Source organism: Esox lucius, chromosome 24 (assembly GCF_011004845.1).
Source record: "Esox lucius isolate fEsoLuc1 chromosome 24, fEsoLuc1.pri, whole genome shotgun sequence".
NCBI lineage: Eukaryota > Metazoa > Chordata > Actinopteri > Esociformes > Esocidae > Esox > Esox lucius.
Genome location: NC_047592.1, coordinates 2,144,565 through 2,166,054, shown reverse-complemented (window position 1 = coordinate 2,166,054; position 21,490 = coordinate 2,144,565). Strand labels below are relative to the sequence as shown.

The 21,490-nt window shown below is 44.4% G+C and overlaps 2 protein-coding genes and 1 long non-coding RNA gene across 5 annotated transcripts; 1 reads left to right on the top strand and 2 right to left on the bottom strand.

Annotated features, from left to right (window-relative positions):
• Positions 1 to 247: 247 nt before the first annotated feature.
• Positions 248 to 16,463, bottom strand: LOC117593955 (butyrophilin subfamily 1 member A1-like). 2 transcript variants are annotated; one of them, XM_034290754.1, is made up of 6 exons: positions 16,312 to 16,463; positions 7,359 to 7,619; positions 3,713 to 4,066; positions 3,165 to 3,440; positions 2,470 to 2,610; positions 248 to 1,367 (listed from the first exon to the last, which is right to left on the bottom strand). In XM_034290754.1, the coding sequence occupies exons 2-6, from the start codon at positions 7,426 to 7,428 to the stop codon at positions 1,216 to 1,218; spliced, it is 993 nt and encodes a 330-aa protein (XP_034146645.1). In that variant the 5' UTR covers positions 7,429 to 7,619; positions 16,312 to 16,463; the 3' UTR covers positions 248 to 1,215. The 2 variants fall into 2 exon arrangements, with proteins under 2 accessions (XP_034146645.1, XP_034146643.1); XM_034290752.1 differs by lacking the exon at positions 16,312 to 16,463 and adding an exon at positions 9,441 to 9,567.
• Positions 9,860 to 18,540, top strand: LOC117593961. 2 transcript variants are annotated; one of them, XR_004575438.1, is made up of 4 exons: positions 9,860 to 10,011; positions 10,131 to 10,270; positions 10,527 to 10,633; positions 18,387 to 18,540. It is a non-coding gene; the product is annotated as an uncharacterized LOC117593961 (long non-coding RNA). The 2 variants fall into 2 exon arrangements; XR_004575437.1 differs by lacking the exon at positions 18,387 to 18,540 and adding an exon at positions 13,109 to 14,290.
• Positions 18,205 to 20,979, bottom strand: LOC117593957 (selection and upkeep of intraepithelial T-cells protein 10-like). The gene is made up of 2 exons (XM_034290764.1): positions 20,897 to 20,979; positions 18,205 to 18,515 (listed from the first exon to the last, which is right to left on the bottom strand). The coding sequence occupies exons 1-2, from the start codon at positions 20,970 to 20,972 to the stop codon at positions 18,316 to 18,318; spliced, it is 276 nt and encodes a 91-aa protein (XP_034146655.1). The 5' UTR covers positions 20,973 to 20,979; the 3' UTR covers positions 18,205 to 18,315.
• Positions 20,980 to 21,490: the final 511 nt, after the last annotated feature.

Genomic DNA, 21,490 nt, shown 5'->3' with positions numbered 1-21,490 from the left:
ATAAATAACTTCTTCAACTCTAAGGGTTCCAACCGAACCCGAACAGACAATAGATGCCCTGGTGAGTTTATGCAGATAAGGAGATAAAGAGTAACCCTTTCATCAGCTGATACCAGTCAATGATGCCCCCTAAGCAAATACCAGATTCCACACATTCCTCTACCTATCTTAACAGTGGGACTCAGTCCTTTAATCAGTGAGAATACATTGTATAAAGAAATTTCCACAACACGACCCCACACACACACACTCACTGCGACACCACACACACACTCACAGAGCCACTTGGTTTTTGTCTTGTATTTTAATAAATCTGTCTCTGATATTTTTCCATTGCCTTTTACACTCTGCATCTGATTTAAGGGGCGGGATCTATAGTCTGTGCCTTTCCCATTAGCGATTTCCACGACAGTTTGCTAATCCAAGTTTATCATTTTAAAAGTCTAATTGATCATTAGAAGACCCATTTGCAATTATGTTAGCACCTCTGAAATCTGTTGTGCAGATTAATCCAATAAAACTGTCCTTTTAATTTGTTCATTATCAGCATGTGTGGGTCCAATTACAGGCTCAAAATGTCCAGAAACAGCGAGGGTGCTACTTTTACATTTGACCAACATGTTATAATGGACATTGTTTAATTACTATGGAATATGTTAATAATGCTACTTAATATCCACACAGTCCGTACATAATGCTACTTAGTATCCACACAGTCTGTACATAATACCTGAGTGAGTCTGGTGACATCTGTGCTCTTACCAGATTGACCTCATAGTATGTTTGGCATTACGTTTGTGGCACGCTGGTTCAAGATGAACCTTTATAAAGCGATACAAATGGGACGTAGAAACTGGCCCAGATGTTAATTCCAGGTGGATGTTGACATCATTCTCCAGCAAGGCCTGGTGTAAAGCATTGTCCTCTGGAGCCTCCCCATTCAGAGACTTCCTCAACCTCCCGCTGAGATTCAGGTAGTCCGTTTAACAAAATGCCGGTCATTTCAGCCGTTGAGCATTTGTCTTCTGTCCGTAGTCGAGGTTGATGTGCATCATTATGGTTGACGTGTCTCCAGTCATTAACTGTTCTCCATTCAATTCCACCACATGATCAACATTATCAGCACCCCTGCTCAATTCCCTCAGTCAGGTCCAGGCATCAATGTCCAACTAGAGAATTCCAGGTCCAGCAGAAAAAGCTGCTGGCATCAATGTCCTAGACACCAGCCTCAACATCACGGGGCAAGAATCCGTTTTGCCGATTCCCATTGGACAGTGCATTCCCATTCCCATTCGAATTCCCATTCAACAGGGGAATCTCATTCTGCAGAGATGTCCTGTTTATCTGTGGATCCTCGTTTAATTCTCCTGAATAGAATAGAATGGGAGGATTAAAAAAAGGCCAGTAAGTTAATAGTACATTTTCTACATAAATATGTTAAATAAAAACAGTAAATTTGGGTAACACACAAATTCTGGAAAAAAACAGTGGAGAAAAAATACATGATTCAATGATTTAGTTCCGGGTTTCCCAATCTTGGACCTGGGGACCCAAAGGGGTGCACATTTTAGCTTTTGCCCCTAGCACTCACACACCTGGTTCAAATGAAAGGCTTGACAAGTTGATAATGTCAATCAAGTGTGTAAGTGGTAGGGCCAAATTTGTTATCAGGTGTGTGAGTTCTAGGGGCAAAAACAAAAACATGCACATCTTGGGGTCCCCAGGACCAGGATTGAGAAACACTGATTTACCTAAATTTATGACTTAAATAAAAATTGTAGCTAATCCTAATACTGGAAACACTGGATATCATTTTTGTCTGTTAAATTAATTTCCATTAGCTCAACTTCCCACTGTCCCACCTGGACCTCATTTATCACTAGATCCCAGTGTCCCACCTGGACCTCATTTATCACTAGATCCCACTGTCACACCTGGACCTCATTTATCACTAGATCCCACCGTTACACCAGAACCTCATTTATTACTAGATCCCACTGTCACACCAGGACGTCATTTATCACTAGATCCCACTGTCACACCAGGACCTCATTTATCACTAGATCCCACTGTCACACCAGGACCTCATTTATCACTAGATCCCACTGCCACACCTGGACCTCATTTATCACTAGATCCCACAGTCACACCAGGACCTCATTTATCACTAGATCCCACTGTCACACCTGGACCTCATTTATCACTAGATCGCACTGTCAAACACTAGTTAAACCATTGATCTGTCCCTTTTAAATGCAACTAATCAAACCAAATCTAACACTGAGGGAGAGCTCATCAGAGTAAAGTGATATTGACAGTAGCCCACCAGCCATCTGTCCAATGCTCTGAGTTGATGTGCTTTTAATCTCACAACACACTGCTGTAAATACAGCAAATAGGATGCAATAAAATAACATCAAATACAGTGAAAATCCGTCCCCGGGTGAGTAACTCCCATCAGTGACTTACCTCTTCTCCAGTGCAGTAGAGCTTTTCTATTCAGGATGTAGAGAACTACAACTACAACAATCAATACAAACAGACCCCAGGTCAGACCCCCAAACCCCCAGGCCCTCCACCAGGACTGGCATGGCTCAGGAAACATTCGATCTGAAACACAGAAGACATGTGGAATCCTTTATTAACTTTTGGATAAAACAAGCTGACAAAGATATTGATAAATGAATTTATCAACAAAAAAAACTCATCTGGGACATGAATCTCTGTCCACTAGTCTGGTCTAACAAGGTGTCTGGTATTCAGGTTAACTAATGAAGAACTCACCTGGGACATGAATCTCTGTCCACTAGTCTGGTCTAACAAGGTGTCTGGTATTCAGGTTAACTAATGAAGACCTCACCTGGGACATGAATCTCTGTCCACTAGTCTGGTCTAACAAGGTGTCTGGTATTCAGGTTAACTAATGAAGACCTTAGCTGGGACATGAATCTCTCTCCACTAGTCTGGTCTAACAAGGTGTCTGGTATTCAGGTTAACTAATGAAGACCTCACCTGGGACATGAATCTCTGTCCACTAGTCTGGTCTAACAAGGTCTCTGGTATTCAGGTTAACTAATGAAGACCTCACCTGGGACATGAATCTCTGTCCACTAGTCTGGTCTAACAAGGTGTCTGGTATTCAGGTTAACTAATGAAGACCTTACCTGGGACATGAATCTCTGTCTCCATCTTGCGGTTGATCTTCTGCTGTTGAACTCTACAGGTGAATGTGTTGTTGTCAGTCTTCTGGATGGTCACATGTCTTCTCACAGTGTAGTGACCCTCTGAGTCTGTCTCTGTCTCTGTAGGTCCATCAGGGAGGATGTTTCCATCACTGTCCAGCCAGGTCATCTCAGGTCTGTACATCAACCCTCCAGCCTCACACTTCAGGACCACTCCCAAGTCTTCAACACCCACAATAGTGACCTGTGGTTTAGATGCTGCACACGCACAGATAAAACAGAAGATACAACATGTTCTATGAATGATGTCTTCTAAAGGGAATAGGGTGGCTGGGCTGACAAAATGTCATGATGTAAAAACTAAAACATTCAGTAAGTGTGGGCACTTTGTAGCTAAAGGCATGATCACTAAAAGATTTGATGTAAGGAGGACAAATGCTTTAATAGTTATTTGTCAGTTATTGAGGGTGTATATTTGACAGACTGACAAAACCCTGTAAATCCATGTATCCAATATTTAAATCACTCACCAACAACGAGTTGAACAGAGTCTTTCTGATCTAGGCTCTTTAGTGTTGGAACAAAGCAGGTGTAGTTTCCAGCATCAGAGAGTTTCACTCCGGTCAGTTTTAAGGAGATGTTCCCGTTCTTCATTTCTTCGTAAAACAGTGACGTCCTTCCTCTGTAGTTGTTATTCTGGTCATCATTGTAGTCCTCACGGCTACGGTAGAAATGCACCTCTTTAGGATGGAGGTCAGGTCTCTGCCACTCCACTGATTCATCAACAGCGCCGACGGTTCTGATGGTGGTTCTCAGAGAACAAGGGAGGATGACATCATCACCTACGATGGCAACAACTGGTTCTGATTGGCCAACCACCTGGACTGGAACAGAAAAACACATGACATTATGACAAACATTTAAAACACTTGTTTTATTAGTTATATCAGGAACATGGAGGTAGTTAGTTATTCAGCCATGCACGGTAGAAGGGATACACCAGAATGTTCCAAAATGTAATTAGTTGTTTCATGCACGTCGTTTTATGGTCAGAGATGGAAATATCATCTGTAAATGTAAGAAATAGAGAACTGATTATGAAACAACTATGATGTCTTGATAAACTAGGATTATGCCTTTGAGTGACAGACAGATTTTATCTAACCAGGGTGAAAATAGGAAGTGTTTATAAAATATTTCCCTCAACATTTATGTTTAGATTATGGAGTAGCTTTTTCAAGCCAAATGTATAGTTAATAAATACAAAGTAGCATGTTCCTTCTGTCAGAATTATACTATGATTACTGGCATCAATCCAGTGGCCCTTCTCCATAGAAGGGGAGGAGATATGAACTATTAGTCAGTTCACGCAGAAGGTCCAACCAGGATTTTTCTTTGGCATTTCAATCCATCTACCTCTAGATAACAGGTAAGATGCTCTGCCAGAGCCCTACAATGCCACAATTTCACTTGCATATGAAACTAAGCTATGAGAGGGAATGTAAAATAATGTATTCACTCATGCAAGTTAATATAAAGTGCCCCTTTAGAGAGGTTTATTAACCTAGATATAGTGACCACATAATACAGGGAAAACTCACAGGGGAGAGAAGAATGTGCCGAATTAAAAGAAACCCCAGATATGCCTAATTACTCCTATAAACAGGATACGGCTGTCAGCCAATCAGCATTCAGGATTCAAGCCACCTGGTTTATAGGAGACTGTATCCTGGAAGTATGACATCACGTCATACTGTTGTAATTGCCTTGTTAAGATAATTGAGAACAAATTATCATATACTATGACTACCTGGATAAGGTCTAAACAAACCAGAAAATGAACCAGGCAAGCCTAGTTCAGCCTGGCTGCAATTAAAAGTGATGAATCCTCCCTGGATTCAAACTTGGGTCTCCCACGTGAGAGGCTGTGTCTTTAAACACTGTGCCCCGGAGCCATACATTTGCAGGGAGTCATTTTGTCACACATTAATCAATCAATCAAATTTATTTATTTATTTACAACAGCAGTTGTCACAAAGCGGTTTACAGAGACACCCGGCCTTAAACCCCAAGGAGCAAACAACAGTAGTGTTGAATTTCAGTGGCTAGGAAAAACTCCCTAAGAAGGTCGAATTTTAGGAAGAAACCTAGAGAGGACCCAGGCTCAGAGGGGTGACCAGTCCTCTTCTGGCTGTGCCGGGTGAGATATTTAAGAGTCCAATTGGAATAATAAATACAATTCTCTGGGCTAAATCCAGAGTCTATTTGATTCTAGACTAGGTCAAAACTATGACCAGATGGACAAGGACAGGGACAGCAACGTTCCCCCCCAAACCAGATACTCCGCAGGTGTGGACCAGGACTGGACTGGCAAGACAGCAAGACTGGACAGTATCAAGCCTACTGGTCACCTTCACGCCCCCGGGCCAGGCTACACCTTATTATAAACCGTGCTGTAGAGATGAGTTTTTAGTAGACACTTGAAAGTTTGCACTGAGTCTGCATTTCTAACCTTAATTGGCAGATCATCCCACAGTAGGGGAGCTCTATGGGAAAAGGCCCTGCCGCCAGCTGTTTGTTTAGAAATTCTAGGTACAATTAAAAGGCCTGCATCTTGCGATCGTAGGTTACGTGTAGGTATGTATGGCTGGATCATTTCAGCAAGGTAAGTAGGAGCAAGTCCATGTATTGATTGGTGTAAGGACACTAGGACAGGAATAATGTGTTCACATTTTTTTGTTCTAGTTAGGATTCTAGCAGCCATGTGCAGCACTAATTGAAGTTTATTTATTAATTTGTCTGGATAACCAGAGAGAAGAGCATTGCAGTAATCTAGTCTAGAAGTAACGAAAGCATGGATTCATTTTCCTGCATCAGTTTTTGATAGAAAATGTGCAATGTTTCGAAGATGAAAATAAGCAACTCTTGAGACATATTTTATATGTTCTTCAAAGGAGAGGTCAGGGTCAAGGGTAACGCCAAGGTTTTTTACAGTTTTTTGGGATACGACCATGCAGCCGTCGAGGTTCACAGTGAGATCTGCTAACAACGCTCTTTGTTTTTTGGGTCCTAAAACGAGCATTTCTGTTTTCCTTGAGTTTAAGAGCAAGAAATTCTCTGTCATCCACTTCCTAATACCTGAAACGCATGCTTCCAAAGTAGCTAATTTAGGGGCTTCTCCATTAACATCACACCAAGTATGAATATTTCACTAGACACCATTCAGCATTGTGTTAAACTGAGTAATGTTTCTTATTAAGTTAATATCCACCACAAATAGCATCTATGAACTGTATGGCTTTTTCCACTGGTTTTAACAGCTTATTAGACAGTAATAGTATGTTTTTCTTTCATTCGTGAATGACATTGATACAATAACTATCAATACAGGTGACAATAACTGACTTTTTCGTCAAGTGAAAAGACAAGAGAATCGTGGAAATCCCTGGTCTTTTGTGATCTAGCCTTTATTACCCCAAAAACATTGCAAGGATGCGTACTTTGAAAATCCACCAGACGAAGTCGCAATATAAGCGTAAACAGTTTTATTTTAGACTTACTATAACATAGCTATTGAAGGTTGTAGCCAGCGACGTTTTTGTCTATCATGAACACATCCTAATGCACAATTTGTTTTGAATGTGATGAGATTCAAACGTGGGACCTGTTGTTTGGTAGTGTCTCTAACCACTACGCTATTTAACAAGGGTGGGTTGCTCGCTCGCTCGCTCACTCAGTAAGAGACATTCGCATTTCTTGGCCGGCTCCGCTTACACTATCCAGCAAAAAGAAAACTGTTACACATGAATATAACAAGACAATGAAAAACATTAAGTACAGAGTAATCAAGAGAATAACATCAAATGAAGTGATACATATTTACAGAAGAAACATTGCCTAGGAGATCACATAGATGTGATACATATTTACAGAAGAAACGTTGCCAAAGAGATAATTGTTGCCTATAGATGTGATAATAAATACAACTGGAATAAGGTGCAAAGTTGATCACCATCAGGGGATAAAAATAGAAATTATTATAAATACTGTTGGTTAAGAAGATCAGACAGTTTCATTTTAAATGAATAAGGGGTAATGAGAGTCCTGCACTTTGTTTAAGCAATTTGTTCCATTGTGGACATCTAACAGTCCAGTGTGTTTGTGTGTCAGTCTTACCATCATACTGCGCACTGCAGACAGAGAGGAGAGTCAGGAGACAGATCACTGCCAGCCGATAATCCTCCATTCCAGAGTTGATGTTGACACAACTAAATAATATTCATTGTAGGTGAGGACATGTTGGACTGATCCTACTGACGCTGGTGGGATGGAGATGAAGTTGTTGACACAGGTTTCTGGTTTCTTTCAGGTTTCTTCCAACATAGTGAGTTGTGTGAAAGTGGAATAGTTCCAGAACTGGATCTCTGGATCACTTCTCTGTAATCACAGGAAAACATGTAATTGATTAGTATAATATTATGGCAATACTTGACTATTTAATCTAACACATTCACATTATATTATTGATAATAATAGTTTCAACTAGAGTTCTCTTATTGAGTTCCAACCTTTTCTAGACAAAATGTCTATCGGCCTCCTTCATCAGCCTCTGATAGTCTGCCTACATAGCAACTCCAAGTGCTCTCTCTAGTGGCGCCTAAAGACAATTACTGGTTTGCCCCAAACAGCCAAGAGGAAGTATCTCCTGGTGAAAACCAGCAGCAAGCAAGCTAACCCTAACTCATTCTGTAACCTCCAACAGGAAAGCAACATTAACATACTCAGAAACAGAAGAGCTGGCCCAGTGACTAATCTCCCTGTCCTCCTGTCCCAACTCTCCCTGTCCTCACCGCCCCATCACTCCCTGCCTCCTCACTGGTCCATCTCACTGTCCTCACTGCCCCATCACTCCCTGCCTCCTCACTGGTCCATCTCACTGTCCTCACTGGCCCATCACTCCCTGCCTCCTCACTGGCCCATCACTCCCTGCCTCCTCACTGGCCCATCACTCCCTGCCTCCTCACTGGCCCATCACTCCCTGCCTCCTCACTGGCCCATCACTCCCTGCCTCCTCACTGGCCCATCACTCCCTGCCTCCTCACTGGCCCATCACTCCCTGCCTCCTCACTGGCCCATCACTCCCTGCCTCCTCACTGGCCCATCTCTCCCTGCCTCCTCACTGGCCCATCACTCCCTGCCTCCTCACTGGCCCATCTCGCTGTCCTCACTGCCCCATCACTCCCTGCCTCCTCACTGGCCCATCTCACTGTCCTCACTGCATGTTTCCCATTCCTGACTTCCTGCCTGGTTTGAGGGCTCAGATGCTGTGTCTGTGTCACTGTCATTGAGGAGAACAGTGAAGACTGTCCGGTCTGGTTTTGTTTCCTGAACCCATATCCAAATGCACACTGTCTGATTAGGGAAATTAATATAGTGCAAAAACACCTCTGTCTTTATATGTACAAAGTGTTTACTTTTCCATTAAAAAAGTAATTGTATGCATCAAGACTACTGTAATAACATTCTCTCTCTACCAAATAATGCAAGAGATTAGGGTATTTACCTCAGGGATCAACTTAAAACGAAAACAAACCAAGCCTTACATCCAGTGAGTAGGGCAGGAGACAGGATTCAAAACATCTATGTATCGCTGCTTTTCAGTGCCAATTAGTTGTGCGTAATACGCGCTGATCGAATTAATTTGTTATTGTTTACGTTCCAAAAAGGTCTACATGTAATATAGGACGAGGAGAAAGTCGTGTTAACTTTAGAACCATAATTCTACATCCCTTTAAGTTACGTCATTACCACGGACATTGTACGTCATCGTCAGTGCTTCAGTAAAAAAATTATCCATAAAACAAAATTAGATAACTAGTAAGGTGCCATGTCATCACCACAAAAAAACTAATTAACACAACATTTTTGTTCATGGTCTTGTTTGCAACCGTTCTGTTCAAGTTAGCTTCTGTTCTTAGCGTCTGTGCGTAAAGGGTTGTAGCAACATGGCTATAGTACTGTGGTAGATTAGTTTGTTTAGTTCAAACTTCGTTCCATAATAAGTATGATGTTAAGACTAACCAATGTGACAGACAGTTAGCTATACTACATCATAATACCCAAACATAGAATAGTCTGTCCCACTAACTACAAGCCAAGTACAGTATTAACTAGTAGTAGTAGTAGCTGTCTAACCTGTTCATTTTCTTCGTCTACAAATCAACACTACGGTACAGAACATAAAATACAACAACCTACCTCGTTATATTACTTGCTGCTTGTTTTTACAAAAATTTTTTCGTTATTCCTTGCTAGAATTGATCTGCGTCATCTACGTCTTGAGAGCAACATATCCGCTTCTGCAAACTGAGGCTCCACAAACAACGCAGAGTAGCATACCGGTAGCGTTTAGCCTAGCTTCTTAGCCTTGCTAACTTAGTAATGTTGTGCTAGGTGGGCGTTGTTTCAGCAGCCGGGCACCTTAGCTGCGCCCTCGCCGACAACACCAGTTTTAGTAAAGTGATCATTGTTTTGGATGTGTCGAGAATACAGAGGTTTCACATAAGCAGAGTTCAGATATGTTTGGTAACTTATTTTAAAGGTGACAGCAGAGGCCTATTTAAATCTCTGTATAAACAACAAGGTATTATTCTACCCCACTCAGATTCCCAGATGTACAGTACCATCACCATGCCTTTGACAGCTGTACCATGCCCCCCTTCCCAGCAAGGACAAATGGAGACCTAAAACACAGACAACCTCACTACTTCAAGGCCTGTAATGCTTTGGTTGATGAAGTGGAGACATAATCCACTGGCCCCTTAAACAGGTGAGAATGAAACATAAAGGATGTATGTATGTGTAAGGTAAGGGGAGAGTATGTGTTTCCCTATCTTTTCAGCCTGAAGGCTCTAATGTGTGTGTGTGTGTTTGTGTGTTCAATGACAGCCTGGCAGAGGAGAGCTGCAGGTCTATAGATGCCAGCAGAATAGATCCCTGGAAACATGGGAGAGGGCCTCAAACACACTCAGTACTGGAGATCACCCTATGAATGGCAGACAAGATGATTTGAGAAACACATAAAGCCAGTATGTGTCAGTCATACTATATATGCTAATCTAGCACTAGTACACTAGCCAAATATGCACTATATTTACATCACATTAGTCATTTAACAGATGCTCTTATCATGAATGACTTCTAGGATCAGTTAAGGCAAGTAACCTTTTGGTAACTGACCCAACATGGTAACCACTACGATGTCTAGCATTATACTGACATCTATACAATGACTTCAGCAATGTCTTTAATATATTTCAGTCTACCTTCCCTTCCCATCTCCAGATGACCCATGTTATGCTGTGGGAGTCCCATCCCATACCCTCCTCCTTCACTGCCAGAACACACCTTAAACACCTCCTGGGACATGCTGCTCCCCACGAATGAACCAGGTCAGTAGTCAAAACTTAGATTTAGTCAAATTATTACACCATCTCTCTCACTCACCTCCTCCTCCAATTAATGGCTGATTGCATCCATTGAAGGTGCATATACCGCCCCCTACCGTACCGGAGTGTGAGGCCGCTCACGGCCTCTCCTATATCCTCCCACTCAGACCTGAAGCCTTAGCCACCATCCCACTCCCCTTCCCGTCCCCCTAGCAACCCCTCTACATCCTACCTCCTCCCCTCCCCTCTAACCTTCTAATACAACCTTTCCTTCTCAACATCATACTGTTCACAATACATCAACACATGTTCAACTGTTTCCTCCACTCGACACCCATCACACAGCCCTGTTTCATGCTTACCTATGACCTTCAATGATGCGTTCAGTCCTGTATGCCCTAACCATAGTCGACACCACATCACCTCTTCTCTCCTACACCCCATATTCCTCACCTCGACCCTCACTGTCCGCTGCACCCCATAATACCCTCTCCCCTTACTGCTACCATCCCACTTCCTCTGCCAACAGTCTACACCTACCCCCTTTATCAAGGTTTTCATTTCCCCCTGTCCTAACGGTACCTGTACACCCACCCCCTCCTTACTACACACACTCCTAGCCAACCTATCAGCCCCTTCGTTACCCTCCACACCAACATGAGCCAGAAACTCGCAGAACCGAACCACCACACCCATCCTCTCCAATCCCAACAACACCATCATCTCCACCAACAAGACACCTCTGTCTGATCTTCCAGTCTGTAAGCTGCCGAACACCTCCGCTGAGTCAGAACACAGCACCACTCTCAAGGGTCTCACCTCCTCCACCCACCTCAACCCAAGAATCATCGCCACCATTTCTGCTGTATAGACAGACACCTGGTCTGTCAGTCTCTGAGCCATCTGTACTGTATAGACAGACACCTGGTCTGTCAGTCTCTGAGCCATCTGTACATTACACACCCCCACACCAACCCTCCCACTCTCCAGATCCTTTGACCCATCTTTATATATCTGGAGAAACGTGTCGTACCCATCACCAACCCACCTTTCCACACATCGACCCATGCACCCCTTGTCCCACTCCTTCCTTCCCTCTAACAAACTGACATCCACCTCTGGCTTTGGAAACAACCAATGTGGATCCCAGGTCGACTGTATCTCACTCTCACACAATCCATACTCCTCCATCAACTTCAACACACAGCCGTAACGCGGTCGTCTGGACCACATCTAGACACTTCAACACTGATTTAGCTGCATATCCATACACAAAACACCCATAGTCTAAAATGGACCTAATCAGCGTCTGATACATTCACACCAGAGTACGTCTATCCACTCCCCATCAGACCCTACCACTGCCCGCATAAGGTTCTTAGCCCTTCCACATCTCACAGCAATATACTGCACATGGATCCTCCAAGTCAACTCCTCATCAAACCACATCCCAAGGTACTTGAATTCTGACACCGGCACCAATTCCTGCCCACATAGGCACAATCTCACCCCTTCAACCTTTCTCCTAGAATACAACATAAAACACGACTTGGCTTCTGACATTCTGCACCCCCAAGTCAGTGACCACACCTCCACCCCTACAACTGCTTCCTGTATTTTCTTCATTACCCAGTCCACATTCCTTCCTCTTTTCCACATTGCCCTATCATCTGCATACAAAGCCACCCCCATCCCTGGACCCTCTGCCCCAAACATGTCATTGATCACCACCACAAACAACACTGGGCTTACCACACTCCCCTGCGGCGTACCATTAGCAACCTCAAACTCCCTGGACAGGACCTCCCCCATCTTCACCCAGAACACCCTTCCAAACAAAAAAAACTCTAAATCCAGTTATACAGCCTCCCTACTACACTCAACCTATTCAACTTAACAGCCACTCTCTCCACATGGTGTCATATGCCTTCTGCACATCCAAATACACCACACACATCACTTCCTTCAATGTCAGTGCTTTTGCTATCTCAGTGCTATCCGTGACCAATGCATCTGCAGTCAAACAACCCCTCCTGAACCCACTCTGTGCATCACTCACCAAACCCCTCTCCTCCAGAAAAAAAAAACAATTCATACATAGAGAACTCTACATCCATCCCCTCACCGGTCTCCTCTTTCCTCACCATTACATCCCCATGTTCCCGGAGTACATCCGCTTGCCTTCTCATACCCTCCTCTGTGATATGATCACACTGATGCACACCCCCAAACGCCCCACCTAGAACATAAAGCTTTATCCAGATTTGTGACCGCAGGAACACCACCTTCCACCAACACTGAAATCCCCCCTGTATCCTTCCCCACCATCTTCTTCAACATCCTCCACACCCTACTCAGATCCGTCCCACTCCCAATAGTGGAAACAGTACTAAGACACGCCTCCCTTTTAGCTGTTTTAATTGTCTTCCTCGCCACCGCTCGTTTCCTTTGATAATCCCTCAACTTATCTTCCATCAGACCATTCTACAGGAGTCACCATGCAACATCCCTCTCCACCACTCCTTTTGTGGATCCATCCATCCACCACGGCACCACCCTCCCTTGGACACCGGTATCACCACCCTCCTTTGGACACCGGTATCACCACCACTTTTGGACACCGGTATCACCACCACTTTTGGACACCGGTATCACCACCACTTTTGGACACCGGTATCACCACCCTCCTTTGGACACCGGTATCACCACCCTCCTTTGGACACCGGTATCACCACCCTCCTTTGGACACCGGTATCACCACCCTCCTTTGGACACCGGTATCACCAGCAATGCAGCCGCCAATATCCTAGCGGTCACCCTCTCTGCACACACATCCAGACTCCTCTCCTACCACAACGTCCCCCAATCCTACACACACTTATACTCTTTCCAATTTGCCTTTCTAAAACACCATCTTCGCATCACCACTCTACCTTGTCTACACACCCCAAAACCCTAATTTACCAACACCTGGATAGATCACCCCCTACTTTAGTCTCCCGATGCACCTCCCACTCACACCTTCCCACCAGCACTGCAGACACCAGCGTCAGATCCAGACACGATTCTGTACCCCTCACAACATCAATCCTAGTACCCCTCCCATCACTCATGCACACCAGGCCACGACACCCCATACATTCCTCCACCTTTCTCCCATTGCCATTTGTCCGTACACTCCCCCACACTTCGTTACGTGCATTAAATTCCCCACACCACATCACCTTTCCCTCATTGAATCTCCTATCAACCACTTCCAGCGTCCCCAACACCACCCGCTCACAGGGATGATAGAAATTCACTGTCCCTTTATTCTCTTTATGTCCTACAATTTCTATACCCACACACTTGGACACCATTACCTCCACCCTTCTGTAGTTCACACCAACTTTAACAAATGTAGCACAGCCCCCACCCACACCCTCCACTCTGTCACACCTAACTGACCTGAAGCCCGAGATCACAAATTCCAACATGGGCTTAAGCCACATTTCTCGTACACACACCAGATCAGGTACCACATCCATACTGTACAAAAACGTCTTAAACTCCTGCCCATTAGCCACCAAACTCCTTAAACTCCTGTCCATTAGCCACCAAACTCCTTAAACTCCTGCCCATTAGCCACCAAACTCCTTAAACTCCTGTCCATTAGCCACCAAACTCCTTAACTCCTGTCCATTAGCCACCAAACTCCTTAAACCTCCTGTCCATTAGCCACCAAACTCCTTAAAACTCCTGTCCATTAGCCACCAAACTCCTTAAAACTCCTGTCCATTAGCCACCAAACTCCTTAAACTCCCTGTCCATTAGCCACCAAACTCCTTAAAACTCCTGCCCATTAGCCACCAAACTCCTTAAACTCCTGCCCATTAGCCACCAACTCCTTAAACTCCTGTCCATTAGCACACCAAAACTCCTTAAACTCCTGTCCATTAGCACCAAACTCCTTAAACTCCTGTCCATTAGCCACCAAACTCCTTAAACTCCTGTCCATTAGCCACCAAACTCCTTAAACTCCTGCCCATTAGCCACCAAACGTCTTAAACTCCTGTCCATTAGCCACCAAACGTCTTAAACTCCTGCCCATTAGCCACCAAACGTCTTAAACTCCTGCCCATTAGCCACCAAACGTCTTAAACTCCTGTCCATTAGCCACCAAACGTCTTAAACTCCTGCCCATTAGCCACCAAACGTCTTAAACTCCTGCCCATTAGCCACCAAACGTCTTAAACTCCTGCCCATTAGCCACCAAACTCCTTGCATTCCACCACCACCAACACCATCCTAAGCCTGCACACTCACCCCCCCTTCACTTCTTGTCCCTTTCAACACCTCATGAATCATTGCCCCGGTAACTTCAGAAATACAAAGAAACTCCCTAGCAGCACGTACCACTAGATCTATTCAGCCAGACTTTTTCTTGACCTGCTCACTAACATTCATAACACTACAGATCAACGCCAAGAAGTCAATCCTGTCCACTACCAACGTATCTTTACCCACCAGACATTCATGCTTACACGTCTCTGACAACACTACCTGACACCTCTCCACCATCACTTCTGACACCAGTCCCCCACCGTGTTCCTTCTCCCCCCTCACCTGACCCCATCCCACCCACTCTCACCTGACCCCATCCCACCCACCCACTCTCACCTGACCCCATCCCAACCACTCTCACCTGACCCCATCCCACCCACCCACTCTCACCTGACCCCATCCCACCCACCCACTCTCACCTGACCCCACCCCACCCACCCACTCTCACCTGACCCCATCCCACCCACTCTCACCTGACCCCACCCCACCCACCCACTCTCACCTGACCCCATCCCACCCACCCACTCTCACCTGACCCCATCCCACCCACTCTCACCTGACCCCATCCCACCCACTCTCACCTGACCCCACCCCACCCACCCACTCTCACCTGACCCCACCCCACCCACCCACTCTCACCTGACCCCACCCCACCCACCCACTCTCACCTGACCCCATCCCGCCCACTCTCACCTGACCCCATCCCGCCCACTCTCACCTGACCCCATCCCGCCCACTCTCACCTGACCCCATCCCGCCCACTCTCACCTGACCCCATCCCGCCCACTCTCACCTGACCCCATCCCCCCACTCTCACCTGACCCCATCCCACCCACTCTCACCTGACCCCATCCCACCCACTCTCACCTGACCCCATCCCGCCCACTCTCACCTGACCCCATCCCGCCCACTCTCACCTGACCCCATCCCGCCCACTCTCACCTGACCCCATCCCGCCCACTCTCACCTGACCCCATCCCGCCCACTCTCACCTGACCCCATCCCGCCCACTCTCACCTGACCCCATCCCACCCGCCTTGTTCATAGCTCTATACCGCTCAGCCTCTGCTGCCTGCGGACCCCTGCATCTTGCACACCTACCTTTCCCTCTACACACAGCTGCTACATGTCCCATACGCTGACACTGGAAACACAGCTGCTACATGTCTCAGCCACAACAATAAGTATCTTACCAAAACGTAAACACCTTGTATCTAACACCCACCCAACCTCCGCCTTAATCACTTTGGTCAAAGTTACTGGGTTCATCATCTTTCCGGTCGGTTCCATAAACACTACCAAAACTTTATACCCCCCTTCCACACATCCCCCCCCTCCCCTCTCACATCCTTACTCACCTCCCCACCGGAGTTGGATTCTCCATCCTCCTTCCCACAAACTCGTTTCCTAATCTTTTTCCTGGCACCCCGTTATAAGACCATCCCTGCTGTCTCCCATCCACATCAGCGATGTCCACTCCACTCCCGTCTGAACTCCCCGCCATGCCGGCCTCATTCACGGTACAGCTGTCCCCGCTTCCGCTTGTTGTGGCTGGAACTGTTGCAGTAAAGCGATCACGTCTCTCTGCCTCGATCCTCCAATCCTGAGCATTCGTTAACGAAGTACGTGGGTCCCACCAACGTCCGTCACCATCCAAGCCCCGTCCTGGAAACACAAGTTCTTCTCCTGCCGTCTCATTCCGCTCCTAATGTAACCCACACACAGGCACACTGTGAAACACTCAGTCACAGTTAAAGAACTAGGAGTTGACCAGGTTACCAGCGTGTTAATGGCAGAAAGGAAATAAAATACTGTGGGAAAGGTAGTTTTACGTTCGATATTTGACAGATATTCAGACATTCAAAGCTCAATAGCTCGCAAACAGTTGAAGCTACAGGCTTCGGGTTAGTCTCGTTATTAAAGAAAAAGTTTGGACCACAATGCACAGGTCTAGGGTCAGTCTGGTTATGAAGGAAAAAGGTTGGACCACAATGCACAGGTCTAGGGTCAGTCTGCTTATGAAGGAAAAAGGTTGGACCACACTGCACAGGCCTCGTTTTCTCCATTCCGACAGGAGTTTCCAAACGGCAGGAGACATTAATGGTAATATTATAGTCCGTCTGCACATAACCAACTAACGTCGCAAGGGAACGTCAACAAATTGCATCGTCAACATTTTCAAATCTCAACAAATCTTTGACAACATCACCAAAAAACGTCAAACCAATGTAAAACTGTTAAGGAAAAAAAAGGGAAATGGGCTGGTTTTTATAGATTGCTAATGTGTTTTTATGGATAATATAGATATGGATATATTAGTCATGAACACATTAAAACATTATATAATTTAGAATTTTAATAACTCCCTGATCACATGACCTAGAAGCTTCAAATAACTTATAATCTTTAGAGGGATGGCTCACACATTGCAAAGCCTTTGGTTTCCCAGTTAAGCACCTACACAATTTTAAGGAAGCATTTGAAAACTCAATTTCAATAGCTTTCTCAACATGAGAGTGAGACATTATTTTGATGCTACATTATTCCCTACATAGGGCGGCATGTTGTACACCATTTAGTTTTATTTACACACCATTTAGGTTTTTTTGGAACAAGAATCTGTCCACTAGTCTGGTCTAACAAGGTGTCTGGTATTCAGGTTAACTAATGAAGACCTCACCTGGGACATGAATCTCTGTCCACTAGTCTGGTCTAACAAGGTGTCTGGTATTCAGGTTAACTAATGAAGACCTCACCTGGGACATGAATCTCTGTCCACTAGTCTGGTCTAACAAGGTGTCTGGTATTCAGGTTAACTAATGAAGACCTCACCTGGGACATGAATCTCTGTCCACTAGTCTGGTCTAACAAGGTGTCTGGTATTCAGGTTAACTAATGAAGACCTCACCTGGGACATGAATCTCTGTCCACTAGTCTGGTCTAACAAGGTGTCTGGTATTCAGGTTAACTAATGAAGACCTCACCTGGGACATGAATCTCGGTCCACTAGTCTGGTCTAACAAGGTGTCTGGTATTCAGGTTAACTAATGAAGACCTCACCTGGGACATGAATATCTGTCCACTAGTCTGGTCTAACAAGGTGTCTGGTATTCAGGTTAACTAATGAAGACCTCACCTGGGACATGAATCTCGGTCCACTAGTCTGGTCTAACAAGGTGTCTGGTATTCAGGTTAACTAATGAAGACTTCACCTGGGACATGAATCTCTGTCCACTAGTCTGGTCTAACAAGGTGTCTGGTATTCAGGTTAACTAATGAAGACCTCACCTGGGACATGAATCTCTGTCTCCATCTTGTGGTTGATCTGATGCTGTTGAACTCTACAGGTGAACATGTTGTTGTCAGTCTTCTGGATGGACACATGTCATCTCAGTGTAGTGACCCTCTGAGTCTGTCTCTGTCGGTCCATCAGGGAGGATGTTTCCATCACTGTCCAGCCAGGTCATCTCAGGTCTGTAGATCAACCCTCCAGCCTCACACTCCAGGATGACACCCATGGGATCAACTCTCACAATAGAGATCTCTGGAGAAGAAGATGCAGCTACAGAGATACAAGAGAAGCTATAGAGGGCCTTCAGAAAGTATTCTGACCACTTCAAAAAAAATTGGTTGTTATAGACTTTCATTTAGAATTGATTAAATACAAACACTTTCTGCAACCATGCTCCACACGACACCCCATTGTGTGCTCATTCATTGAAAATGATGTACATGTGATGGAAAAATAAAACCAGCATGAAGAGGGTTGTAATAACCCAGACATTTTAACCATAACATGCCTTGTATATGTTCCAATCCGTCCCAGTTCTGGCATACTATTTTACTATACTACACAGTACGTACTTCACCCATGAAGTACGTATCTACTTGCAGTACGTATGTACAGGTGCTGGTCATATAATTAGAATATCATCAAAAGTATGATTTATTTCAGTAATTCCATTCAAAAAGTGAAACTTGTATAATGTATAAATTCATTCCACACAGACTGATATATTTCAAGTGTTTATTTCTTTTAATTTTGATGATTATAACTGACAACTAATGAAAACCCCAAATTCAGTATCTCTGAAAATTTGAGGGATAACCGCACCCTGGAGAGGATTGTGAAACAAAACCCATTCAAAACTGTGGGGGAGATTCAGAAAGAGTGGACTGCAGCTGGAGTCAGTGCTTCAAGAACCACCACGCACAGACGTATGCAAGACATGGGTTTCAGCTGTCGCATTCCTTGTGTCAAGCCACTCTTGAACAAGACACAGCGTCAGAAGCGTCTCGCCTGGGCTAAAGACAAAAAAGACTGGACTGCTGCTGAGTTATGTTCTCTGATGAAAGTACATTTTGCATTTCCTTTGGAAATCAAGGTTCCAGAGTCTGGAGGAAGAGAGGAGAGGCACAGAATCCACGTTGCTTGAAGTCCAGTGTAAAGTTTCCACAGTGAGTGATGGTTTGGGGTGCCACGTCATCTGCTGGCGTTGGTCCACTGTGTTTTCTGAGGTCCAAGGTAAATGCAGCCGTCTACCAGGAAGTTTAATAGCACCTCATGCTTCCTGCTGCTGACCAACTTTATGGAGATGCAGATTTCATTTTCCAACAGGACTTGGCACCTGCACACAGTGCCAAAGATACCAGTACCTGGTTTAAGGACCATGGTATCCCTGTTCTTAATTGGCCAGCAAACTCGCCTGACCTTAACCCTATAAGAAATCTATGGGGTATTGTGAAGAGGAAGATGCAATATGCCAGACCCAACAATGCAGAAGAGCTGAAGGACACTATCCTTTTTTATTTAAAAGGGACAATGCACATTAATTAAAATGTTTTGTTTACACTCAAAATGTAAATGCGCCAGAGTTAGCTAAAAAGCTATTTTTCATCTGTATCAGAGCAACCTGGACTCTCATAACACCTGAGCAGTGCCACAGACTGATCGACTCCATGCCACGCCACATTGCTGCAGTAATTCAGGCAAAACGAGCCCCAACTAAGTATTGAGTACTGTACATGCTCATACTTTTTATGTTCATACTTTTCAGTTGGCCAACATTTATAAAACATTTATTTTTTTAATATTGGTCTTAAGTAATATTCTAATTTTCAGAGATACTGAATTTGGGATTTTCATTAGTTGTCAGTTATAATTATCACAATTAAAAGAAATAAACATTTGAAATATATCAGTCTGTGTGTAATGAATGAATATAATAAACAAGTTTCACTAATTAAATGGAATTACTGAAATTAATCAACTTTTTGATGATATTCTAATTTTATGACCAGCACCTGTAATATACAAGTTTCAATTTTTTGAATGGAATTACTGACAAATCAACCTTTTGATGATCAGAGATTCGTCATGTTCTTCGTAGGTGTTTCCTATGAATTCCTTTGTGTCGGAAAGAAAGGCTGAACAGTACTGGTTGTAGCTAAACTGACAAAAATGGATAACCAATGAAGAAGCATCATCCACACCTCCCACGAATCCCCGCCCACCGCTGTGGGGTTAAAGTGCAAACGAATAAATAGTGTTATTAATAACTAGTTTCAAAAGCAAAAAATAACTGCTAACAAAGGGGGAAGTCCAGCCGAAAGTGTGGCTGATTTATTTTTTTACTCTGAAGCCTCGTTTTTGCTTTTACAGTTTGACTCTGAAATCGTGGTTCCTCTCCGCACCACCAGAGCTAAAATGCGTTCACAAACCTCCACACTACATTTTTTAAGACCTTCAAAATGACGAAATAAGACTATTTAAGAATTTCAAAGCCTTTCATATAGATATATTAATTCAATACCTTTTAAGGACCCGCGGATACCCTGTAGTTGTCTCTGATCAGATTGGCAAGTCAGTTGAATATTAAAGGAAATTGAACAGAGAAATACATCACTTTCAATGAAGGAATAAGCTTGTTGTTTAAAACCTACCTGTATCCTCCACTCTGCAGACGGGGATAAGTGGCAGGAATAAAAGGCTGAAAATCACTCGCTTCAGAGACTCCATTATACAAAACCAATATTCGCGCCGTTGAAGTTCCGTTTATGAAAACGGAGACAGTTGGAATCATAGACATAATAAAGAGTAGACGCTGCATCGACCGCTACTGCCTACTGGCGCTGACGAGCCGTGGGACCGCCATCTTGGACCGGTCTGCCACTCCACTCAATGGCCCTCATTTATCATTATTGCGTAGAAACGGGCGTATATGTTGGCGTAAGATTTTGCTTACACTCCTCTCATCGCCTGATTTATGAAACTGTGCGTACCTTTAAAATCCAGGTGTACGCAATACCTTCCCTTGATAAATGCCGCGGCTGAAAACGATCGTCATTAGAATAACACGCCCCTATATATTCAAGTCTCCGCTTCCCCCACGCCCTCATTTTACGCCATGGACACACGGAAGACGGCAAAAAAGAGAAACTTCTCTGACGTGGAGATTGAGACGATCACCAGGGAGGTAGAAAGAAAGAAAATTGTTTCATTTGGCAGTTTAAAAAGCGAAATAAAAGATGATGATG

What these genes read in the sequence shown, in the direction of transcription:
- LOC117593957 (XM_034290764.1), bottom strand. Translation starts at nt 20,972, where the DNA reads ATGGAGTCTCTGAAGCGAGTGATTTTCAGCCTTTTATTCCTGCCACTT. An exon ending in CTGCAGAGTGGAGGATACAG is followed by an intron (nt 18,516 to 20,896) that starts GTAGGTTTTAAA and finishes GTATCTCTGTAG; the next exon opens with CTGCATCTTCTTCTCCAGAG.
- LOC117593955 (XM_034290754.1), bottom strand. Translation starts at nt 7,428, where the DNA reads ATGGAGGATTATCGGCTGGCAGTGATCTGTCTCCTGACTCTCCTCTCT. An exon ending in CTGCAGTGCGCAGTATGATG is followed by an intron (nt 4,067 to 7,358) that starts GTAAGACTGACA and finishes TTTCTGTTCCAG; the next exon opens with TCCAGGTGGTTGGCCAATCA. An exon ending in CTCTGTTCAACTCGTTGTTG is followed by an intron (nt 3,441 to 3,712) that starts GTGAGTGATTTA and finishes GTGCGTGTGCAG; the next exon opens with CATCTAAACCACAGGTCACT.